This window comes from Leptinotarsa decemlineata, unplaced genomic scaffold, assembly GCF_025532065.1.
Source record: "Leptinotarsa decemlineata unplaced genomic scaffold, Ldec_3_MD MMD2_tig00000576_RagTag_RagTag, whole genome shotgun sequence".
In the NCBI taxonomy this organism is placed as follows: Eukaryota; Metazoa; Arthropoda; class Insecta; order Coleoptera; family Chrysomelidae; genus Leptinotarsa; species Leptinotarsa decemlineata.
The window spans coordinates 10,960,625-10,983,420 of record NW_027412551.1 but is presented as its reverse complement, the minus strand read 5'-3'; the positions used below and the strand labels follow the sequence as shown (position 1 = coordinate 10,983,420).

The following is a 22,796-nucleotide window of genomic DNA, read 5'->3' as shown; positions in this document are numbered from 1 at the left end:
ATTTATAAAAATTCACACCTCTTCACTGAGAATATACCTGCTCTTAAGTATCCCACTAGAACGAATGAATATATGTATCCCCTTCATAGACTAACAGTAACTGAAAAAAGCGCCCACTATATGTCAATCAAGCTTTTCAACCATCATCCTAACAGAATAAAACGAACTAAGAAAATTGAAGTTTTCAAAAGAGAACTAAAAAAACTTTTCGTAAACTTAGAGTCCTATGATTTGAACAAATATCTCACTGGAACATTCATTTAAAAATATTTATAACAAAAAAATCTGTACCTCCTTGTTTGACGCAATTTCATTCTATGTTACCGACCTTTTGCAATAAAATTTTGTAATCTACTCTGAAATAAAGCTGTTTATTATTATTATAACCTATGTTTATTGAAGTGGCTCAGAATCGAAAGTTTACCGATATTTTTGGATGGCTGGTCCGCTGGTGTTTTCTACAAAACATCCGGGAATGTATTCTGGAGGCGTCTGTCTGTTATCCAATTCTTTGCGAAGCATTTCCTGCCAACAATTCAATTTTCTAAGGCTACTGTGTATCAGAGGACTGGCCACAGGAAGTTCCGACATTTCTAATCCAGCAACCTGAAAATATGCATCTGAGTGTAAATAAGCACTTTTCCTATTTACCAGAAATGCAATACTCTTCTCGACGCACGTTCCACCAATCAAATTGGCTTCTTCAGAGATGAAAAAACTCATCGAAATCTCCTGAAGATGCCAATTCGGTTGAAGAAACGCGCGTCAAGAAGAGTATTGCATTTCTGGCGATTGGTAAAAGTGCTTGTTTTTAAATTTATTCTATGCCAGAGATTCCGTTTTTATCTTTCATCAGGCCAAATTGTGTTTGGATTATAAAATAATGTGAACAAACTAATAGAAAAACAGTTGAACGCAAAATTATTGTTACAATATTCTGAGTTTTGTTTTTATTAAGTTTCAAACAATTAGAAACGAACCATGTTTCAGCTTTTCTTAAAAAATCATGCGAAATTTCTTCTAAGTGATCAAGTTTCTTGCCAGAAGCATAAAGGGAGCAATCATTTGCATAACAAATACATTTGATAAAATATATCATTGATATAGACAATGAATAAAAGTGGGCCAAGGATATAACCTTGAGGTACCCCAAAATGAATGTTCTCAATTTCAGAATAGCTATTGTCTATAAAAACAGTTTGTCTCCTACTATTCAAGTATGATTCGAATAATTTCCATACAGTACCGCGTATACCGTAAAATTGTAGTTTGTCTAAGAGTACTGTGTGAGAAACACAGTCGAAGGCCTTGCTCAAGTCACACATAGACACTACTGTATGTTAACCCACCTCAAAATTCTTAACTATGTCAGCCACAAGTCTTTGTATCTCTTGAACAGCGGAACAGTTCTGTCTGATGCCGAACTGACTTTCATGTAGCGTTTTGTGCATAGTAAAGAACGAAATTGAGTAGCTTTTTAAAATGATTTTAAAAATCTTACCAAAAATTGCTGTCATCGATTTTGGACGGTAGTTGTTATAAACGGTAGGTAGGTTGTTATAAACAGAAATAGAAAAATACTGAATTTGAATATAAGAATCTAAGAGTACTGTGTGAGAAACACAGTCGAAGGCCTTGCTCAAGTCACACATAGACACTACTGTATGTTAACCCACCTCAAAATTCTTAACTATGTCAGCCACAAGTCTTTGTATCTCTTGAACAGCGGAACAGTTCTGTCTGATGCCGAACTGACTTTCATGTAGCGTTTTGTGCATAGTAAAGAACGAAATTGAGTAGCTTTTTAAAATGATTTTAAAAATCTTACCAAAAATTGCTGTCATCGATTTTGGACGGTAGTTGTTATAAACGGTAGGTAGGTTGTTATAAACAGAAATAGAAAAATACTGAATTTGAATATAAGAAAGTTAGAGATTTTCTATCATTGGAAAGATTGTAATTCAAGTAACAAAAACAGTAAGTTTGAAAAGTTATACTGTTTTTATTGGCGCTTATCTGGATTACAACTACAAAGTCTGAAGTAGCTAGAAAATTAAAAACAATGATTTTTCATTGTAAAACTATAATTCTATCAATCATAACCTCATACAGTAACAATTTGCGAATCTTTTGATATTTTCATAACGTAACTCTCTGAAATCAATGCTAGTTTCATTATCACATTTTCAAAATTATATGATTACACATATTTTTATTTAATTTCACTTATAATAAATTTATGATCATTGACTGCACAACTAATAATTGAATAAATGAAAACTTTTTCCTTCTTTCTACAGATTTTTTGAATCTTTGGAATGGCTGGATTGCAAAAATATTACTTACTGCCAAAAAATCATTAATTCTGCTATGAACGATCTTTAAAATGGCCAATCTCAACACTAGCCAGGAATACGAGTTCGGATCTGAATGTTCGTTGTTGACTGTTTTGACAACAGATTTGGCTGGAGTGTCAAAAACATCTTCGTCTTCATCCTCTTCCTCAACTTCACTCTCGACTTCCTCGATGTAATTACCAACATTTGGCTAAAATTCATGAAGACAACCTCAAGATATCAGTACAATAATAGATTTCTTAAAGTTTTACAAAAGTGTTTGTCAACAATTTTTTTTCAAAAGACAATATCACCAAAAGTCACCAACCTTCTGGAGTAAAAATGCCAAGATACTCATTTCGGGAGGTATGAACTGCTCCCTGTACGTTGGCTTATCCTCTTTCATATGCGACGGTTGTTGGCCGAGAAGCTTCGTGTTCAACTTGACTCTCTGCTTGCCAAGCCAAGTCGTTGGACCGCTTGCTTCTTCAGTAGTGGGTGTCTGGACGCTCTGTTGAGTTGTATATTGCGGGTGAGTCGTGCTGCCAGTCATACTGGCAGTTCTAAGAAGTTTCTTGATGCCTCCGCCGAATAACCTAGCGATGATAAATAAAGATAATAATGATTATAATACGATCATTAACAGAAACAGATTCCTAAGATCAACAGTGATCGTGTAACGAGTTTTTAGTAAAATTCTAAAAGGTTTTAAAATACTAGGGTAGCACCGCGAATGAACACTCTGTAGGTATATTAAATATCCTCACACATGGCAATTTATTTATTTCGTTCTCCGGTTAAACTGAACGATTTTAATTGTGGCCTGGGTCTGCGAATCTTATGGGAAAAAAGTAGCTACGAAAAACCGTATCGTATGTTTCGTTCGACGGAACAGTGACTAAGTAGATTTTGGATACATTGGATGAATAGTGCCTATTACGTGCCTATTACGGATTATTCACTATTTTCATACCAAATCGGCGAATTTCAGCTTGGGTTATAGTGTTTTTTTGGATAACGCCAGATTCCCTTTAATAATAGAGGATAAATCTATGGTATGAGTATTCAACGTCTCAGGGTTGCGTTAGGTTTTTGCACATGAAGTGAGTTGTTGAAAAATATATTCCATTTTATACCACGTTTTGTCTCGATCAGACCGTAACACTTTCAATGATTTTTTAGGCGTTTTATGATACTGTTTCGACTTGTATTTCCAACTCTCCCGAGGAATAGGAGTTTGTGGTAGTCTTCTAGTTAATAAAAGTGTTAGATACTATTTTTTTGGAACTAGGAAGACCGAGTTTCATTTATCTTCGATTCAACATACAGCTGATATGAGAACTGATGAAGTCTTACCTTATCTCGTGAAATGTCCCCATTGGATTCGCTTAAGGACATAGTGATAAGTACCACCCAGTGGATGTTTATTTTATTTTTTTGCCCAGTGCGAGCACAGAAGGAAAACACTTGCTGTGTATGAACAAGCCGAGTATTTTTTTCTTAAAGCCTTATAGAATTTATATATACATTTTTAACTTCATATAGTTTTATAGCAGAAATACTCTTACCTGGTTTTTTAATGAACTTTAATGAACTAGCAAGTAGGTGCGTTCTAAGATAAAGACTGATTTTTATAGACTTTATTCTAGAACCGTTCTGTCTCTCGAGAGAGTTTTTCTTTGCCTTTACCTCTAAATTTTGTATAATTTGTATTATAATATATTTACTGTTATTATAAAGACCTATTTATACCATTTATCTATTTTTTAATTTCAACTAACCTATAGTTTGGCAAGTAAGCCAATTGAATTTAGTGATTTCAGCTTTAAGAGAGGTGTATGTTTTATTTTGTTGTAAATCACTTGGCGCCCTCACATACATTTTCTTGTCTGATAATAATAATATGACCCACACCCGACTCCACTAAGATATTAGTCGGTGCCTACACCTAAACTGTTCTATCGCTTACTAAGAAAGTCAAAAATCATGTATCAATCGAAATTTCAAATTGAAAATGATAATAACAAGCATTGAATTGGCAGAGTGAAAGTACACTCGAATCATGATCGAAAGGTCGTGAGTTCGATCCCAACTCGGCCAGATATTTTTATCGAGAGAATTTATCTAGTTGAAGTTGGTATGATTCTGCAACATTACATGGCTGACGGACAGCGAATAGCCATGAAGCTCCCCATGTTGCTCGGGTAGTTATTAACATTACCTACCCAAAACACGAAGCTAATGACGAAAAAAATAAAATAAAAACAATTTATTTTCCAACAAAAAAACGATGTTGTAACTAGACAAAAATGTATGAAATATATAAAATATTGAAAACTATATAATAATTTATCTGTTTAAAAAAAATCTGTTTTTCCGTTAATCAGCTGTCGCCCCCATACGAACGACAACTCTCAGAAGTTGAGAAACTTGTGCGAGCTAAGGACTAACGAGATCTTACCATTTAACGTGTGATTCCTAACACGGTTGCAGAATCATTCCAGCTTCAACCAGATAAATTCTCTCGAGAAAAATATCTCGTCGAGGCGGGAATCCAACCCACGGTCTTCCGATCGTAAGTCGGGCGCACTACCACCTCGGCCAATTCCACAACAATTTATAACAAATTATATTTTTTAGCAATGGAATTTATATATGAGGAAAACTACTGATCCGAAGATATATCCTTGTAGAACCTAACATAATAGAAAATGGTTGAGACTTTCGCAGCCGAGCTTTTCAGACGTTTCGCTTTCCTGACGTTTCGCTGGCGCCAGTGACTAGCTTCTTCAGGGATTTACATATGTATAATATGATACGACCAACCGAGAGAGCGGTTTCGGGGTACTTGCCCCATCATCAGTACCGGACATGGTCTCTTGGGAACGGTGTGAACCGTCTGAGTATCACAACCAAACAAATACAATTCCAGCTACTTCCACTTCCCCTAAAAAAACAAATTGCTCCCTATTATACAATTATGTTGCATCAACGCAGTTATAGTAACCCCTTTCTTTACGAGTGCCGTATGCATACATACGTCCATGTGAGTACGAGTGTCGTACAAGTTTAAATGATAATGGATAGCTTCACAAATGTCTTACGAATACGGCGAGCTGGACGACACGTGTAATATAACTCTATATTTGCAACCTCAGCGGCTGCACATTTGATAGGCAGAATATTACTGTTTGATGGCACGTGTTGCAGTCAGTATCATTTTGTCATAGGGTAAACACTGAAAACATGTCTCGCAGGTATTTAACCCAAAAAGAGTTGGAGAATTTATCTGACGTGGTTGATAACGAGTGTATCTTCAGTAGTGAAGAAAGTGAAGATGAAGAGGTTTACTATGATGAGCCTGAAAAGGATGATGAGCCAGAACACGATGAACCGCCAGATAACATTGAATTTGATGAAAATGAAACAAATACTGTTCCCTGCTAACCCTTTACGACTCACAGCAAGACACTTCATAAAAAAGATACCGAAATCCAAACCTACTGCAAGACCTCCCGTTAGAAGGTGTGCAGTATGTTCTGCGGATAAAAAAATAACTGAAACAACACCTTGCTATGAGCTGTATCATACCAAAAAGACGTTCTGAATTTTGAAAGAGTTTTGAAAGTATCTTTTCTTTTTTCAAACCGTAGAATTGTCTTTATTTAATTTTTGTGAATCAATAGACCGATTCTTCTTAATGAATAAAATGAGTATTTTGCATTTTTCATTCATTATGCGTACAGGGAATACTGCATAAAAAAACACCCTCGTATAGAAAGGATTGAAAACTAGATAAAACAGTAATTCACACAATTCTTGTTATAGTAAAACATTACGTGGCAGATTTCAACTTAGCAGTGGTTGAATGAATTTTAGGATTCATATTTCAATTGAGGAATGATGGAACTACTAAACTTCTCGAAGATTATGCCGTTTTCAAGTTCCTTCTACAGAAAACTGTATCATTGTAAATTATCCCCTGAGAAAAATAACGCCGGCCGCCACTGATATCCTTCAATGGACTGGGACTGGGCCAAGGTTGAGCGCAACACTACTTACGCTTTTCGATCATTCTAGGTGTAGCGTCGCTTCGAGAATAATCCTATCGGCTTCCGAAGATTTCCATTGGGATATATAAGTACTATCAACAGGCAGATGGTGCTAGTCAAGTTGAAAATGCGGTGCGACGTAAGCTAATAAGGCGATATACATTTGAGAGTATTAGTCTGAGTTTCAGTTGGAGTTTTTGTGTCAGTGTAGTAGTTGTACAGTGTGGTCAACTATTGTCGAACCCACGGGAAAAACGTAATAGTAACGTGATAGTAAGGTCCTTTCTTATAAAATGTAGAGTTATGGCTGATGATAGACAGTGTTCTTTACTGGCTTCGTAGAATTATTGAATTTGTTTCATTCTGTTCCAATCTAAGGTATCTTATTGACTTTCACATATAGTGAGGAAGCATACTTGAACACTACCTGTGAATCAAATTATCTAAGAGAACAATTCGTTCAGGCCAGTCTCAATTCACCTACACTGTAGGTTGATGGACTGACACCTATCAGAAAACAACTACTCCCCTGGCTAATACCACGATAGGCGTTGGATTATATCCGACAGTGCAGAATTTTTCACAATATACATATCAGAAACAGATGCTCACTTTCCCCAAACTTCCGAATCGAATGAATGCGCAGTAACGTGAAAGAGGATAATGCAATCGCAGGTGACCAATCCATAAAGGAGCAAAGCCATATAGACGGCGGTGAACGCCTCGCACAGAACGACAGTTAATCTTGGCGTATCTTCGTCCTTCTCCCGGGCGAGGAGAGCTCGCAAGCTGGTGACGCCAGGCCATTTCGATGGTAAAGTTATGATGTTGTGGCCTTCATTTACCGAAATACGTCTTCTACGTCCTACTAGATGAGTCGCGCCGATCTCCTGGAACAGAATAAACAAGCAAATTCCCAGAAGTTTTTATAAGCTGATACTTATGAATGACTTCTGGACGTTAGACAATGTTCATACGTTGATTTAAAATATTCTGTCAACTTGCATAATGAATCATTAAAATATTCATCGTCTGTCAAATTTTCAGGAAACATGAAATTTTTATGCGAAGCAATATCTCCCATAATTGGAATACTTTCCAAAATTGAGAATTTTTTTACCACTGAAATTTTGGACACACTATAACACCATAACAACACCATAAAATAATAATCATAATAATATTTATTTCTTTGGTTGAGAAGTACAGTTGACAGAAATCAATGCACAATAAACAAAGAAAATGTCAGTTATAAAAGTAAACGTAAAAACATATAAATGTAAATAACTACATACAACCATTTTATAAAAGTCAGTCCAAATAATATGTAACCGTATTATAAGTCAGTCAAAATAATATAAACAACGCACTAACACAAACAGTGATAAACATACATAAGTATATATATATATATATATGTATATATATATATATATATATATATATATATATATATATATATATATATATATATTCATTGAGACAAAATGTTAGAGACAACCTAATTGAAAGGTTACTACCCCAACATCTTCCAGAGTTTTACTAAGTATCCAATATGATTTATCAATCAATAACTGACTTATTATGATGCTACCTTTTCGAACAATAGAAGACAAAACCTTTCAAATTTTGAATTCTCAATGCTCAAACATTTTTTTATTAATCCATATAAACATATTCATCACCTGAAAATAAATTATCCCAAGTTTAATCCACATATTACATCGAGTATTTTTCTTCATTAAGAACATGAAGAAATAAAAAAAAAATTAAAAACATCTTTTACCTGGGCTTCCTGCAAGGAATTCTTGAAGGTATCAGAATCGCACAACGACTGATAAATACAGGCAGAAAGAGCAATGGCCAAATCTCTCATCACCAACAGCTGGCTCTGATTTGTGCTCGGTTGTGACATCTCCACCAGCTGAAAAAAAATCATAAATAAACAAACTATCTGAGGAAGGTTAAATTCAATTCACTCTATTAACCTCCCTTACGAAAATGCATGAAACCCTTATGTGTCTACTTATACCTGCAAAATCTTTAGGCAAAAATAATTGATATATTTATTCATTTATTTATTTATGGACTTGCCATTAAACAATGAAAATGGAATCAGTGTGATTGAAAAAATTAACAATTGAATAATAATATAGGATATCAAAAAACAAATATCAATTAATTATTAATAATAATCAGCAGTTTCTTCATAGTAGGTCAATACGTTTAACCTGATTTTTTAAAAAGTACAAGGACGAGTCAAACAAATCAATATAGCTGCTATTCTTATTTGCTAACGTAAGCATTCTAGTGATGGTTTCATTTAAGCCATAGCTAGTAGAATGGTAAGGAACTTTAAACAACTCCGACACAATGGACAGTTCATATCACCATTTATAACTTTATGAAGAAGTTTAGATCAATTTCAGCTCGCCAGTGCTCCAAAGTAGATAAATTCAGAAGAAGCAGAATGTCTGAGTACTCATAGTCGGACCTCGGATATCCGAGTTTAAATGCACATGATCTCAGAAATTTGTTTTCTACTTTCTCAATCATAGATTTATCTGTCTGATATAGAGGACTCCTTATCACGCAATTATTTTCCAAGACCGAGCGTACCAAAGAAGAGTACAATATTTTAAAGGTACTTGTAGAAAATTTATCTGTGGATCGTTGAACAAATCCCAATAATCTGAATGATTTAGGTATAATGTGACCTTTAAAGGTTACTTTGCTATCAAACAACACTCCCAAATCCTGAACACTGTTAGTCAATGTTAGATATATGTAACCTTCTTGATAGAGTTTCCTATTTACCAAATGAATGTTTACTTTTCTTAATCTATCAAACTTTTTAATGTTATCATTCGATAGCCGAATACTTATTTTTTTTTTTTAGTTAACAAATGAACATCTCAAGAGCGGTTTATTTTTGGTATAGGGTGTATTATATAAACTCACATTAGAATTATGCCAGGTTTTCAAAAATGTCAAAATATGCAGTGTGTTACATTTGAACTAAGTTGGTACTAACTTCCGGTATAACCGAACGTGTTGGAAAAACGCCATTATTTTCATTCGATGAAGCATATTGAAAAGCCTTTATTTGACAATTTTCAGGGTATGAATCCTATCATTTCCCAAAATACGACTAACCGACGGTCATCGCGATGTACCCTGTATAAATGAATGAAACACTAGCCAACCAATTTTAGAATTCAGAAATTTTGAAAATTCATTATCGAATCAGTGACAGCACCGTTTCATCCATCTTACAAGTTTCTTTCCTCAAATCAACTAACGGAATTGGAATGGTCGACATGGGCATGTGAATGACTCACCGTTTGCAACATATCATGCGTCAGACATTGGAGGTATCTTATAGGATCGGCAACGACTGTCTTGCTGCTAGCTACGCTGGCCGCCAGAAGAGGTAGACTAGTGGGGAAAGGTAGCGGGCTCAGGAGCTGCTGGTGGGTCTTTTCTTGCTGCAGCTCTTGCAGCAGCAACATCAACTCCATTCGAACGGATGCCAAACCGCCGGTTGCGCCATGCAAAGAGCAGTAACTCAAAAGTGTTCGCAACAAAGTTTCATTGGCTGAAAATAACTTTTTGATTTTATTGAGTTTTCAGTGAATGGAATATATGCCACAGGGATATTTGAAATAGATCATATTGTAGGTATACCATTTTCCAAACAGTTTATACAAAAATCATTGAGGATATTTTGACCTAGCACACAGTTTACAGAACCGGGTGGTAGGTTGTTTCTGGCGCAATTAATTTGAAGTTCAAAACAATATTTCATTGTAGTCAACATTTTTGATGAAAAAACAATTGAAATCCTATTTCAGTTTGACCGGAAATGGACCCAAGTCAAGACTTCTAAATAGAACTCTTTTCAAAGATAATTCTCTAGAATATTGAATTTCCTTTTCAATGATATAACACAAATGACCATTTCCATTCAAAATGGCAGTGTAGGAGTGATTTTCTCTAAACTCAATATGGCGGCACTATGACGTCATTTATGTTAAAACTGTGGAACAACTAGATATAGTGTGAAACAAAAGACGATGTCAGCTCTGTTTTTTATAGAACTCTAGACAGTTTGTGAATATGGGAAATAATATCAGTCACTGTAAAAATTCAACACAAGTAACTCGATAAGTGTGTTTACGTGCCAGAAAAAGGCCATAAAGTAGGTTATAAAGATCATTGTCGTCCTCTCTTTATTCAACTCGGCATTATGCCACTTCCAACACTGTATGTCTATAAACTGTTACTGGAGATCCATGAAAATGTTGACAAATTTGAAAGACATGGTGAATATCATACATATGATACGAGGTCCGCAAGTTTATTGAACGTGCCTAGACTTAATCTGACTATCAGTCAAAGAAATTCACTGAACTTAAATCTTTATAATCATCTTCATTCATCTGTGAAGTTACTCAACCTCACTAAATTTAAATTTATTACCAAAAGCTTTCTCCTCCAACATTGTTTCTATAATATAGAGGAATATATTGAAATGGCGGTATCTTTAACTTACGAAAGGCCTAATTAAATTAACATACCTACATTTCAATTTTAGCGACATATTTCAAAGATTTTATATTAATAATTTTATTTATATTTATATTCTTTACTTATATTTCATAGTAGATGAATTTTATCTCTGATCAAGGATTTCTGTATTTGTGACTTGCTATAAATGTACAACTGTATGTTAAATGGTCAAATAAAGTACTCTACTCTATTCTACTCTTTACAAAAACTAAACAATATTTCTAGTACTCTATATTGGTGAAAATTTTAGTTGGAATAAACATATTGAAGGTCATTAGTATTCATAATAGAGTATACGAAATCATATTGACGGCAAATATTTAATGATATATTATAGTTTCATATATTCCTGATTATAATATTCAATTTCTATTTGGGGATCTGCAAATACAGCAATTCTGACACCATGAAAACACTTCATTTTAAATCTATCAAATATATGTATAAACTTCCACACTTACAACCAACTGCAAATTCAAATTCAATAATCTCGGTTTACATAAACCGAGATTATTGAAGTTGAATTTGCTTTATCAATTGGTATTTTGTTCCTTCGTTCATCTCACCATGATGAATTAAAAATACAGCAGTTTAAAATCCACTCAACTGCCAGCCAACTTTGAAACATGAAATATATTCTGAAATTTAAAGTACCCTTGAAAACATATTTATTAGATAGAAATTATGAAGCAACAACAAAAATTAATTAGCGCTCCGGGGCGACTTGATTGATTTCAGTGGCGCATTTGCTTTTTCAGCTGCAGGAAAACCTGCAACACCACATCATCTGAAGATCTTGATCTGCCAATGAACTCTCTTTCATAGAATGAATAGTAGGGTGTCTCCAGAGGCTCCAATAGATTCAATGCATCGCCAGAACACTTCGTGACATGACTATCGTCAAACTTAAACCAGTCCGTTTCGTTTTTGACCAATGCATAATAATGACCAGATTCAACGCCAGAACCAAAGTGGACAATGACTGTATGAAGATTATAATAGTGGTCTGCTAGATTGAAGTGTTCATCTATTATGAACCTTCGTAAGAGTTTGGGGCTTCCGTCGGAGGTTGAGTCATGTTTGAAGATCGTCAGTGTTATTATTAGATTGACTGGTGCCTCAGCTATACTTGCATTTCCACATTTGAAAATTTATATTGGGACACATTTTAAGTTTTAATTTCCCTATTAATAACAGCCAATATTTCTTCCGAAAGTTGAAATAAAGTTGATAAATACAAATTTAAGAATTAAATTTTTCATCAACTCACGAACTTTTCATTATTCTCTTGAATGAAAACAATTTCAACTAAAACAATCGTACCTTGTAAAAATAATTTGGTTTTCTTACCTCTCAGCCAACATTTTCTTTTGGCCGCTCTCTGTACTTTCGCTTCAAAATCGAGTTTTTCTTGGACCAGTATTTCGTGTAGGGTGGGTTTAGCACTGGAGGGTTCTATGGTTCCTGCATTTTCTGGATCTGGGGGCTGTTCCAGATCTGCCATTTCGTTTTCACCAGAAGTGTAGTTGCACAACTCTCTCAAAGCTTCGACCTCCTTCTCTAACCACATGTATAACTGATATCTCAACTGACCTCCTGTATATAATATACCATTCGTGAGATTTAAAATGTAAACATGTTGAAATAAGGCTTTCAACTGCTGGCTATGTTATACCTAAGTTTGTTAACCTTTCTCTTCGACTTGAAAAACTTTTAGTCTTACTAATAATAAATATCTTCTATATACTCGTGTTTGGAAAGAGGCCCAATAATTCACACAGAGAGGAATTTCAACTAGTCAACAAAATACCTTCTACCAAATTTTACTGTTCATATACCTAACTTGGTAGCTAACTACTTTATAAGTGAACGCAATAAAAATATATTATGACATTTTTCAATTCCTAAAACAGGAATATACAGTGCTAGTCAAAAGTCCCCTCCCCCCCTCGTATCTTTTGAACGGGTATACTTCTAATAATGAAATTTGGAGGGTGGAAATAAACGGATGTAGGCTTCTTAACTGGTGATAACAGGTGACGCAATAGTCATAAATGACGTCACAAGGCCACTGTGACCAAAAATTTTAAATGGGACCCTATGGCAAGTGACAGCTCGTTTGAAAGGTATTAAAAATACCTATTCAGTCATACCAATTTTGTTTGGGTTTCGGCTGATTTTGATTGATAAATTGAAGAAATACGAAAATTATAGTTTCGCATTTAATTAATAAAGATTTAAGAACCAGTTCTTATAATAAGTGTTACTGCACCGTAATAGTGTGCAGGAGCACCATCTTGTTGAAACGTTATTTCCAAATTGTCGAATTCATCTGGATTATCTTCTAGAATTTCAAGAATTAACGCCTCAATATCAGTTTGTAACATCTCCAGATACAATTCACCGGTTAAGTTAGCATTGAGAAAAAGAGGCCCAACTATGTGGTTTCCCAAAATACCTGCCCAAACATTTACTTTTTCTGGAAATTGAGTATGTTTTTCACGAAAGATGTGAGGATTTGTGTCACTCCAATACCTCACATTTTGAGTGTTAACATTTCCATTGAGAAAGAAAGTACTTTCGTCACTAAAACAAATTGTCTGTATGTAGCCTGGTTGTTGGTTCATTTTATCGGACATAGTTTCACAGAATTCTAGTCTTCGGTCGGGGTCATCATCTGAAAGTTGGTGCACCATTTTTAATTTGTATGGATGAAATTTGTTTTTAGCCTATGTACTGTCCTTTGACTGACTTCACAGATAGACGCAACTTGGGCTGTGGAAGAAGTAGGGTTCACTACCATTTCTCCAAGTCTGTCAATTTTTTTGTCATCACTAATTGTTGGTCGACCAGATCGTTTGACATCTTGAACACTACCTGATGCTTCAAACTTCCGAAGAAGCTCCCTCAAATAAACCCACGATATAGGGCGATCGGGGTACCTCTCATTAAACAGTCGTTCCGCTGCATGGAAATTGTTTCTACATTCACCAATTATTAAGATAGCTGCTACTTTGTCGGCTACAGTACGTACCATTTTGCCTATGTAAACACTTAAACGTCTCGTTAAACAATAGCTTAGGTAAATTTTCAAGGTATAAACACTTTTGACAAGTAGATAATTCAAACACGTCAACCTTTTTGACAATGAACCAGAGGCGTACTTTAAAATCTTTATTAATTAAATGCGAAACAATAATTTTCGTATTTCTTCAATTCATCAATCAAAATCAGCCGAAACCCAAACAAAATTGGTATGACTGAATAGGTATTTTCAATACCTTTCAAACGAGCTGTCACTTGCCATAGGGTCCCATTTAAAATTTTTGGTCACAGTGGCCTTGTGACGTCATTTATGACTATTGCGTCACCTGTTATGACCAGTTAAGAAGCCTACATCCGTTTATTTCCACCCTCCAAATTTCATTATTAGAAGTATACCCGTTCCAAAGATACGAGGGGGGGAGGGGACTTTTGACTAGCACTGTACACAACATCAAAAGTCTTGGACCCCTTTTATAAAATCTAATTGTTATATTATGTTTATTGCGTTTTTGTTGTTGGGTAAAAACGTTGAACTGTCTGGTAAACAAACAGGACAAAAAATATTGATGGATAACACGTTGCTGATTTATCAAATATTTTTTGTAATAGTGGATAGTTTTACTGAATATTTAGCACCATAAACTATACTTTCCTTTCAATGGAATTTCTTTCTTTTTTTGACAGGACAAGAACTGTTGCTTTACATAATGGATTATTCAAATTATTTCAGCTAAAAATTACAATTATTTTTCTTATGTTGCTTCTGCTATTTTGTAAATTTTCTGGGAGTATATTTTTGAGGAAAAATAAATTCACGAGTAATCATAGTTCAATAACAATTTATTATTTTATTTCAAAATAGAATAAATTACAAAAAAACTGTCGGGTCCAACACTTTTGATGCTGTGTGTATCTCCACGGGCAGAAATCAGAAAAGAACTAATATATTTATTCCAACCACGAATTAACAGTTTTTGAATAAAACTGAGAACTGATTAGTTAATTAATTAATTGATTGTGCTGTGAGTGGATGCAAAGTGAAGTTGGTCAATCAAAAAAGTGATTCCATCCAACTTTACACACAACACAAGGAACCAATCAATTCTCACTTATTTTATTTAGAAAACTCCCTATTCCGTGTGGTTGAAATAAAAATAAATATAGTGTATTTTCTTGTGTTATTTATTCAAATAGGTATGTAATTTTTACACTATTATTCAGTGGTTATGTAATCAAAATTAAACATTAATAACGTAACTTCTACACTACAATGACAATCACAAAATAGTCATAATTGACAGCAAATTATCAATATTTAGCTTCAGTTTTGTTAGGAATAACCACAAATCTCTCCTTTCGATGACATTCAATTTGCTCCTTTTTTTCGCTAAAAAGGTTTGTAAGGACACTAAAACTTTTTTCAACAAGATATGTCGAGAGAAATACTATTGAAAGTTTTCTCGCAATTCCCCACGGCCCAGGATATTTTTTGTGTATTTCTGCCTGCACCCAAAATGTTTTATATCCTCTTTCAAATTTCAACTTCAGCTCCTCATTAGTGCTAAGTCCGACTAGCTCCTCTTGTAATATCACAGTCTACACTTCCGTTTCATCAAATAGATTTATGATCCATGGTGGTATTTCCATCGTCAGAATATCTTAAAATCTGATTTTGAAGTCATCATACAGGGCAATTAAATGTTGAACATATGGACCCCCCCTATCAAATTGTGAACCCCAATTTCTTGGTCACACCAATGTAGACCCCTGTCGACTCTCGTAGATCTCTGAACTTATCTGGACCACTTTGAAAATAATTGTTCGAGTCTAGAAAGGAAATGGACATCGACTATTTCCCACGGCCTGCGATTGTTTTCATTATGACACTAGAGACTGGAACATGAGTACAGTACCAAAGACAATTTTTTATGATGTAGTGGCCATGAAGTTCCATTAGAAGTGCTTTCCTATTAACCACAACGTTGGTCGATTCACCACAATTTTTGAAACCACTTACATAGGTACTTTTATAATGTTAGAAAAGCAACACAGTTAATGTCAATTAAATTAAATATGCCATAAACATGCTGGCTAAACCACATAGACGGCTTTAAATAACTTTCAGCTATCAATATTATTATTATTTTAAGCATATATTTTGAAAGGAACGTTAACTCATTTCAAACCACAAAAAACTTACTGTTTTGCTCAAGAAATTTTAAAAAGTGTTTGTTGAACGGCACTGGAAGAAGTAGGAAGAGCATATTTCAGAAATAAATATAAACATGTTTACCCAAGCATATTTGAATATACCTGAAAAGGTATATTTTGAACTCATTCCTAATAAATCTTAATAAATCTAGCAGTAGTTATTGCTTTTGAGCAACACTTTTTGGATTGGTTATCAAAACTTCTATAATCTGAAAAACTAATTTTTCACAGGGCTATAAAAAAGGTAATCTGTTGATGAATTTGCAGCAGGCTGAATTTTTACTATACTTTTTTTTATTGTGCATCCCTGCAACAGTTTTCTTTCATTTAATGTTTAAAAAATGTAAACAGCAACACCATTTCAATAAAAAAAAAACTCATTAATACAGTTTATTGTATGATTGTAGAACCTACTTACGCCCATCTTCACTCCATCAAATATACAGTGCATATTTCTTATCAATTTTAAGCTATTTAATTCCTATATGGGGTACATGTGGACAGACATTATTCAAAAAAGTAAAAATACTTCGTGGAAGTCGTGAAAATCTTATTCAAGCTTGACTACAGAACCTCAGCTGTTATTTTATACAGTGTAACCCAGATGTTCTAGAAATCGAGCAAGGTAAATTTTCATACAAGGTTATACATGAACAAATCAAATTAATGTAATACCAACTTCACTTTCGTTAATCGGCTCCATGAATACAATACTCGTACCCATTATAATGTCTTTTTAGAACCTGTATGTACTAATATTGGCTTAAATAATCCCATTACACCATGCATGAAAATTTATGATTCTATTCCCAAGGAAATAACAGATAGCCCTAATTTCAGTATCTTCAGGAATAAAATAAAGAAGAAAACTTTGGATAGTGGCGAAATGGCAACAAACTGATATCGGAGAGTACCTTGTATTACATCGAATATTTCAGTTGTCAATCAACAACACTGACATAATTTCATATTTCAGAACTTCTTTGACATCTGTCGAAGAAGTAAAGAAATGAGCTCTCAAAAAAGGAATAACTGCGTATATATTCGAATTTTTATCCATTTCTGAAGACGGAGACAGATTTTGGCCTCCGAAACGTAAAAGATAAGTATAATTTCTTAATAATTTTTTTTGATAGGCAAAATTGTTAAATACGACAAGAGGTAGAAAAAATCCCATGACTGTTTTGAAAGCAGGGCGCCGGCCTGCTTTACCTGCAGATGTAGAGAATTCGTTAGCAAATTGTCTTATTGCTCGTGCTCGAATGGGCTGGCCTGCTGACGAGAAGGAGTTATGTAGTTTTGTCGGCGAATATGTTACATTGATGAATTTGAAAACTCCTTTCAAAAATAACGTACCTTCACACGATTGGTATTTGGGATTTATGAGGAGGCATCCAAACTTGTCATTCAACAAGCCTGAGCATCTTCAAAAGATTCGAAAAGACGCCAGAGATCCGTTTGTGGTCTACGACTTTTATCAAAAGATTAATGATCTGATGAGTGAAACATCAGTCGACCAACCAAATAAATCGTATTTCGTTTTCAATGCTGACGAGTCTGGATTTAGTAGTGATCCCTCCAGAGTAAGAGCGATTGGCGAGAAAGGAAAAGCTCTGAGTTGAGTTTCGGGTGGTTCAGGAAGAGAGTCGACAACAGTATTGGCCTGCATTGCTGCAGACGGAACTTATCTTCCCACATTTATTGTGTTCAAAGGAGGGGCGGTCCAGGCACGTTGGACATCTGAAAAAGCATTTCCAGGAACGTTATATGGAGCATCAAAAAACGGATGGATGGAGGAGCCTCACTTTTATCATTGGTTTGTGACATCATTTATTCCCGATGTGAAAGTTCGCAGGCTTAGACATAACCAACTTAATCAAGCAGCTATTCTACTGTTCGACGGCCACTGCAGTCATGTAAGCGTTCGCATTGTACATGCAGCTATTCAAAACAACATATCACTCTTCCGATTTCCCAGTCACTTGACTGATAGGATACAGCCTCTGGACAAGTGTGTTTTCGGCCCCGTGAAAATTAAATGGGACAAAATATTAGTAGCCCATGGCAAGTCCGAAATGGGCAAATCGTCTGTAGGCTTAGTAAACAAAAATTTGTGGAGCTACTAGCCGAAGTTTGGAGAGATGGTATGACAGCAGCAAACATTATATCAGGGTTTGAAACTACTGGTATATTTCCTATAAACTCTGCAATGTTTCCTGAAGAGTTCTATGATCCTATTAAATTGAAAAAATACAAGCAGAGCATTAAATCTGTATCTTTGGGGTTACAAACTTCTGATGAACATATTGAGCCTATTCCGGGAACATCTGTTATAGAACAGAACGGTCCTATTCCTGCACCATACCCAAAGAAGACTCCACCGGTAATGACTCCAGAGAAGCTAACTTGGAATTTACAACAGCCCCAACACTATTCTCCGAATCGCATTCTTCACATATTCAGTCAAAAGTTACAGGAAGCATGTAAAAATCCTACTACATTAGATGTTGCTGCCAGTGCTCTTCCAAGAAAAGTCGTCCCACGTTTGAGACAGTCCACTTACGGAGAAGTCTTGACAACTTCTGAAGTTTTAAAGAAACTTGAAGAAGCTGAAGAGAAGAAGAAGGATAAAGGAAATATGACCAAGAAGCCTCGAAAAATGAAACAGAGCAAAGGTATCAAAAAAAAAGGGGAATAGAACATTAAAATTTACACCATCTGATACTGAAAGTGAGGAAGACGTACATTTATTTGAAGAAAATGAGACTGACGACGAAGATTTACCATTGATCACGTTGATCAATAAAAAATCTTCGAAAGAATTGAAATCTGTGGTTTATAGAGAGGTGAAGTGGGACGATGTACAGGAAGACACTTTTATTCTAGCCAAATTTACTGGGATACACAAGAGCTCCATTGAATATAAATATGTTTGCCTAGTTCAGAAGAAAGATGAGGATGATGGTGAAATTGCTATTGTAGGGCTCAAGTCAGTCGACAAAACCTGTTCTGACTTCTACATCAACGAGATGAACGTATCTTACATCACACTTGATGAGGTGGTTGCTATTCTTCCTACACCCAGTACCAAGTTTGTGGGACGCAAAATGATTTATTCATTTTCTGGAAAAGTAGACATTTTCGAAAAACCATATTAAAATTACCTATTTGAACATTTGTACTTTTATGAGGAGAATATATTTATTTTTTACTACATATTTTTCTCAAATATCCTTGGGGCAATTGTAAACATTACTCGAAATATCATCAGTCGAGAAACGAAACCTCAACGATTTGGTTCTCTGTTCACATTTACCCCATATAAAGTTACACAGGGCTGATATAGACATGAACACGATGTTTACGATTGCCCCAAAATTTCCAATAATAATTCTTATTCTTGGGCAATTGTAAACATCTCATATTTCGATGAATTATCCAACCTTATTACTGCCATTTCAAGGACATAACCACAACCCTCCAAGATGCCTCCACCCAGAAATATTATGTGGTAAATATTGAACTTCAGATTTTAAAAGACTTTTTATTATAATTTGTAAAAATCGTTTACCATTACCCCAACTAACCCTACTAGCATACTCAACGAAGGAACGGCTTAAATCTATTCAATTCTCTGTATTAATTACTATTGAGTTTTTTATTTTATTCACATTTGTATTATGTATTCTCAAGTGAATCTTGATAATATTATTTTGTTGTACTGCATAAAGTATTATATTGTTTTTAGCTAGTTTTCCGAGACCAGCATGTTGGTGCTGTTTTGGATAACTGTTTTTTTGAATAGACAATCGTCTTCGGGTGATAACAATTGTGGATACTAACAATCGAAACGTTGTGACATAACTTGGTTTTGAAACCTTTTAATTTTTATTTTTCATTTTTTGTTAATAATATATTTTTAATTTTTTCAGCTTTCATTATTATTTCAATTTTTATTTGTTTGGTTGTTGTTGTATGTTAGTTCTTTTGTAATTTCAGTTTGTTTAATAAAATTGTTATTTTTGGTTAATCTTTTTGATTTTTTGTCAGGGATATCAAATCAATTTATATTTTTATCGACCTTTTTTTTTGGGTATTTGTTACCTTCCATAATCTGAAAAATATAAAAATTATAATGGAGAACTTTATACAAGTGTAGAAGGGCAAACTTTTTAGTTCACCCCGATAAGTTACTGCGTGAAAATCAAAGAAAAATCTTTTACGTCTTTTGACAGATGTCAAAGACGTTTTACGTCTTTGACATCTGTCGAAGAAGTAAAGAAATAAGCTATCAAAAAAGGAATAACTGCGAATATATCCGAATTTTTTATCAATTTCTGAAGACGGAGGCAGATTTTGGCCTCCGAAACGAAAAAGATAGGTATTATTTCTTAATAATTTTTTTGATAGGCAAAATTGTCAAATACGACAAGTTACTGATAAATAGAAGATTTTTCTTTGATTTTTACGCAGTAACTTATCGGGGTGAACTGAAAAGTTTGCCCTTCTACACTTGTATAATTTTATAATTTTTATATTTTTCAGATTATGGAAGGTAACAAATACCCAAAAAAAAAGGTTGACAAAAAACTGATTTTTCCTCCACAAAAAATGACTACTAATCACGAAAGTTCGTTACCTCTGAAAGTTGAGTTCATTGTCCATTTAATTTTACATAAGATAAATAAAACAATGCCAACCCAACAAGGAAAGTGGAACTGTAAGCATTTTTCAAAGATTGTTCTTCATAATAATTTATAGTAGAAAATTCAGCCTGCAGAAATATTAGCAATAGGATTCTAACACTCCTGGATATATTCAGAAATATTGGTGCACTATTGAAACAAGACATTTCTTTTAAATGGATACAAAACGGCACAAGTTTCCTACAAATTTTATGTTGTTTTATAAATTAAAAAATACTGTTTTTATTAGTGCAGCAATTATTCTTGATTGTCTATCCTTTCTGCTTTCAAATACACTTGCTTCTGACTTATAATTTCACATTAAGGAATGTTAAAAAACCCTAAATTAATCATGACTCGACATTTTAATAAATAATGTACAGAACAACTGACTCACCATCAACTTCGAAACCAGTGGCCAATGTCGACAACTCCTCCATCAGAATTTTCAAACAAGCGACGAACTTCAGTTGCTGGGCCATAATATCAATGTGCTGTTGCTTTTCCTCTTCGTCTTCATCCTCGTCGTCTTCGTTTCTGGGATCCTCTTTTTTGCTGCCGATGGTCATATTCAATCCTTCGTCGGAATCTGCGGATTCATTCTCTCCTTCATCGTCGCTCCATTTTATTTCGAAATCGTCCGTCTTTACAGTGGAGTCGCTTACGGGTGCTCCCCAGTCGAGGTCACAACTGCGGACCGGCTTTTCGTTCCAATTTATCGTTCCGGTGATGATTTCCGATTGTTCCTGCTCCTTACCTTTGCCAGAATCCACTAAAATTCAATATACTGATAGTGAGACTTTTTATTCATGTCTATTAAATAGATTCATCACAACATGATATCGACTAAAATATTGTGTCAAAACAATTTTCCGGTTTTTTTGGCCGTGGCGAACTTTTCCATGGAAAATTTCGAATAACGGGCTATTCGAACAACGCCCGTAAAACCATATTGTTAGCTGCGTTATGTTGATTACACGTTAGCAGTATGGCAAGATGATCAAGAGACACTTAACGATTTTCTATTATACAGGGTGATTCAAAAGTACTTTGACAAACTTCAGGAGGTGATTCCTCACAATATTCTAATATGAATTGTCCAAATAAATAAATGTCCGGAAAAGCTTCGTTTCCAAGATACAGGATGTTGAAGTTTTATTTTTATTTTCGTTTTTTTCAAATAACTTTTGAAATACTGAACTTAATTAAACGAAACTTGGTAATAGGAGGTTTTTGAGGTGTCGAATTCGAACCTGATGTTCTTATTGCTCTTACTCGTAGGGGGCGCCACCTACCCTTTTTTTTTCTTTTTTAAAGATTCATAACTTTTTTGGGCGTACTTCTAGCACATTTTTCAGTAAAAAAAATTTTTTTAATAACAAGACCGTTTTATGATTTGAGGGAATTTTTTGAACAAAATTTTGAATAGTTGTGACAGCAGTACAAAATATGTCGTATCTATGTCTCTCACTAAATAGTTTTAAAGGTAGGTGTGTATGTATGACTATATATGTATGTACATATTAACTGTATTAAGAAATCAAACATTTTATAAAATTATTATATGTGTGTACATAGGTCTATGTACGTGTATATGTGTGTATATGTATATATGTCTGTGTGTGTGTGTATATGTGTGTATATATGTATGTGTATGTGTGTATATATGTGTATGTGTATGTATATATGTATATATATATATATATATATTATTTTAATGTTTTTATCATCTGACAATTCTTTCCTGTTTTGTATTTATAACCAATTAATATAGAATAAATTAGGGAAAACTGTTTTTATTTCTATTCTACTGTATTGTTGTGAAAATATTTTATAGAAACATGACTGTATATATACATTAAGTACATCCACTTTTAACATCCGACAATCCATAT

General features: G+C 34.3%; 1 protein-coding gene across 4 annotated transcripts in view; it reads right to left on the bottom strand.

Moving 5' to 3' along the window:
- The window catches only part of Rbcn-3A (rabconnectin-3 alpha), a 97,500-nt gene that overhangs the window by 21,654 nt on the left and 53,050 nt on the right, over positions 1–22,796 (bottom strand). For 2 of the 4 annotated variants that reach the window (XM_074174431.1, XM_074174432.1), the window contains 9 exons: positions 21,299–21,673; positions 16,206–16,247; positions 12,311–12,556; positions 9,730–9,986; positions 8,175–8,312; positions 7,001–7,278; positions 2,665–2,932; positions 2,347–2,547; positions 425–606 (listed from right to left, as the gene is read on the bottom strand). In XM_074174431.1, coding sequence (XP_074030532.1) covers positions 425–606; positions 2,347–2,547; positions 2,665–2,932; positions 7,001–7,278; positions 8,175–8,312; positions 9,730–9,986; positions 12,311–12,556; positions 16,206–16,247; positions 21,299–21,673 — 1,987 coding nt within the window. The remainder of the gene's footprint in view (positions 1–424; positions 607–2,346; positions 2,548–2,664; positions 2,933–7,000; positions 7,279–8,174; positions 8,313–9,729; positions 9,987–12,310; positions 12,557–16,205; positions 16,248–21,298; positions 21,674–22,796) is intronic. The other 2 variants (XM_074174433.1, XM_074174434.1) reach the window with 1 other exon arrangement.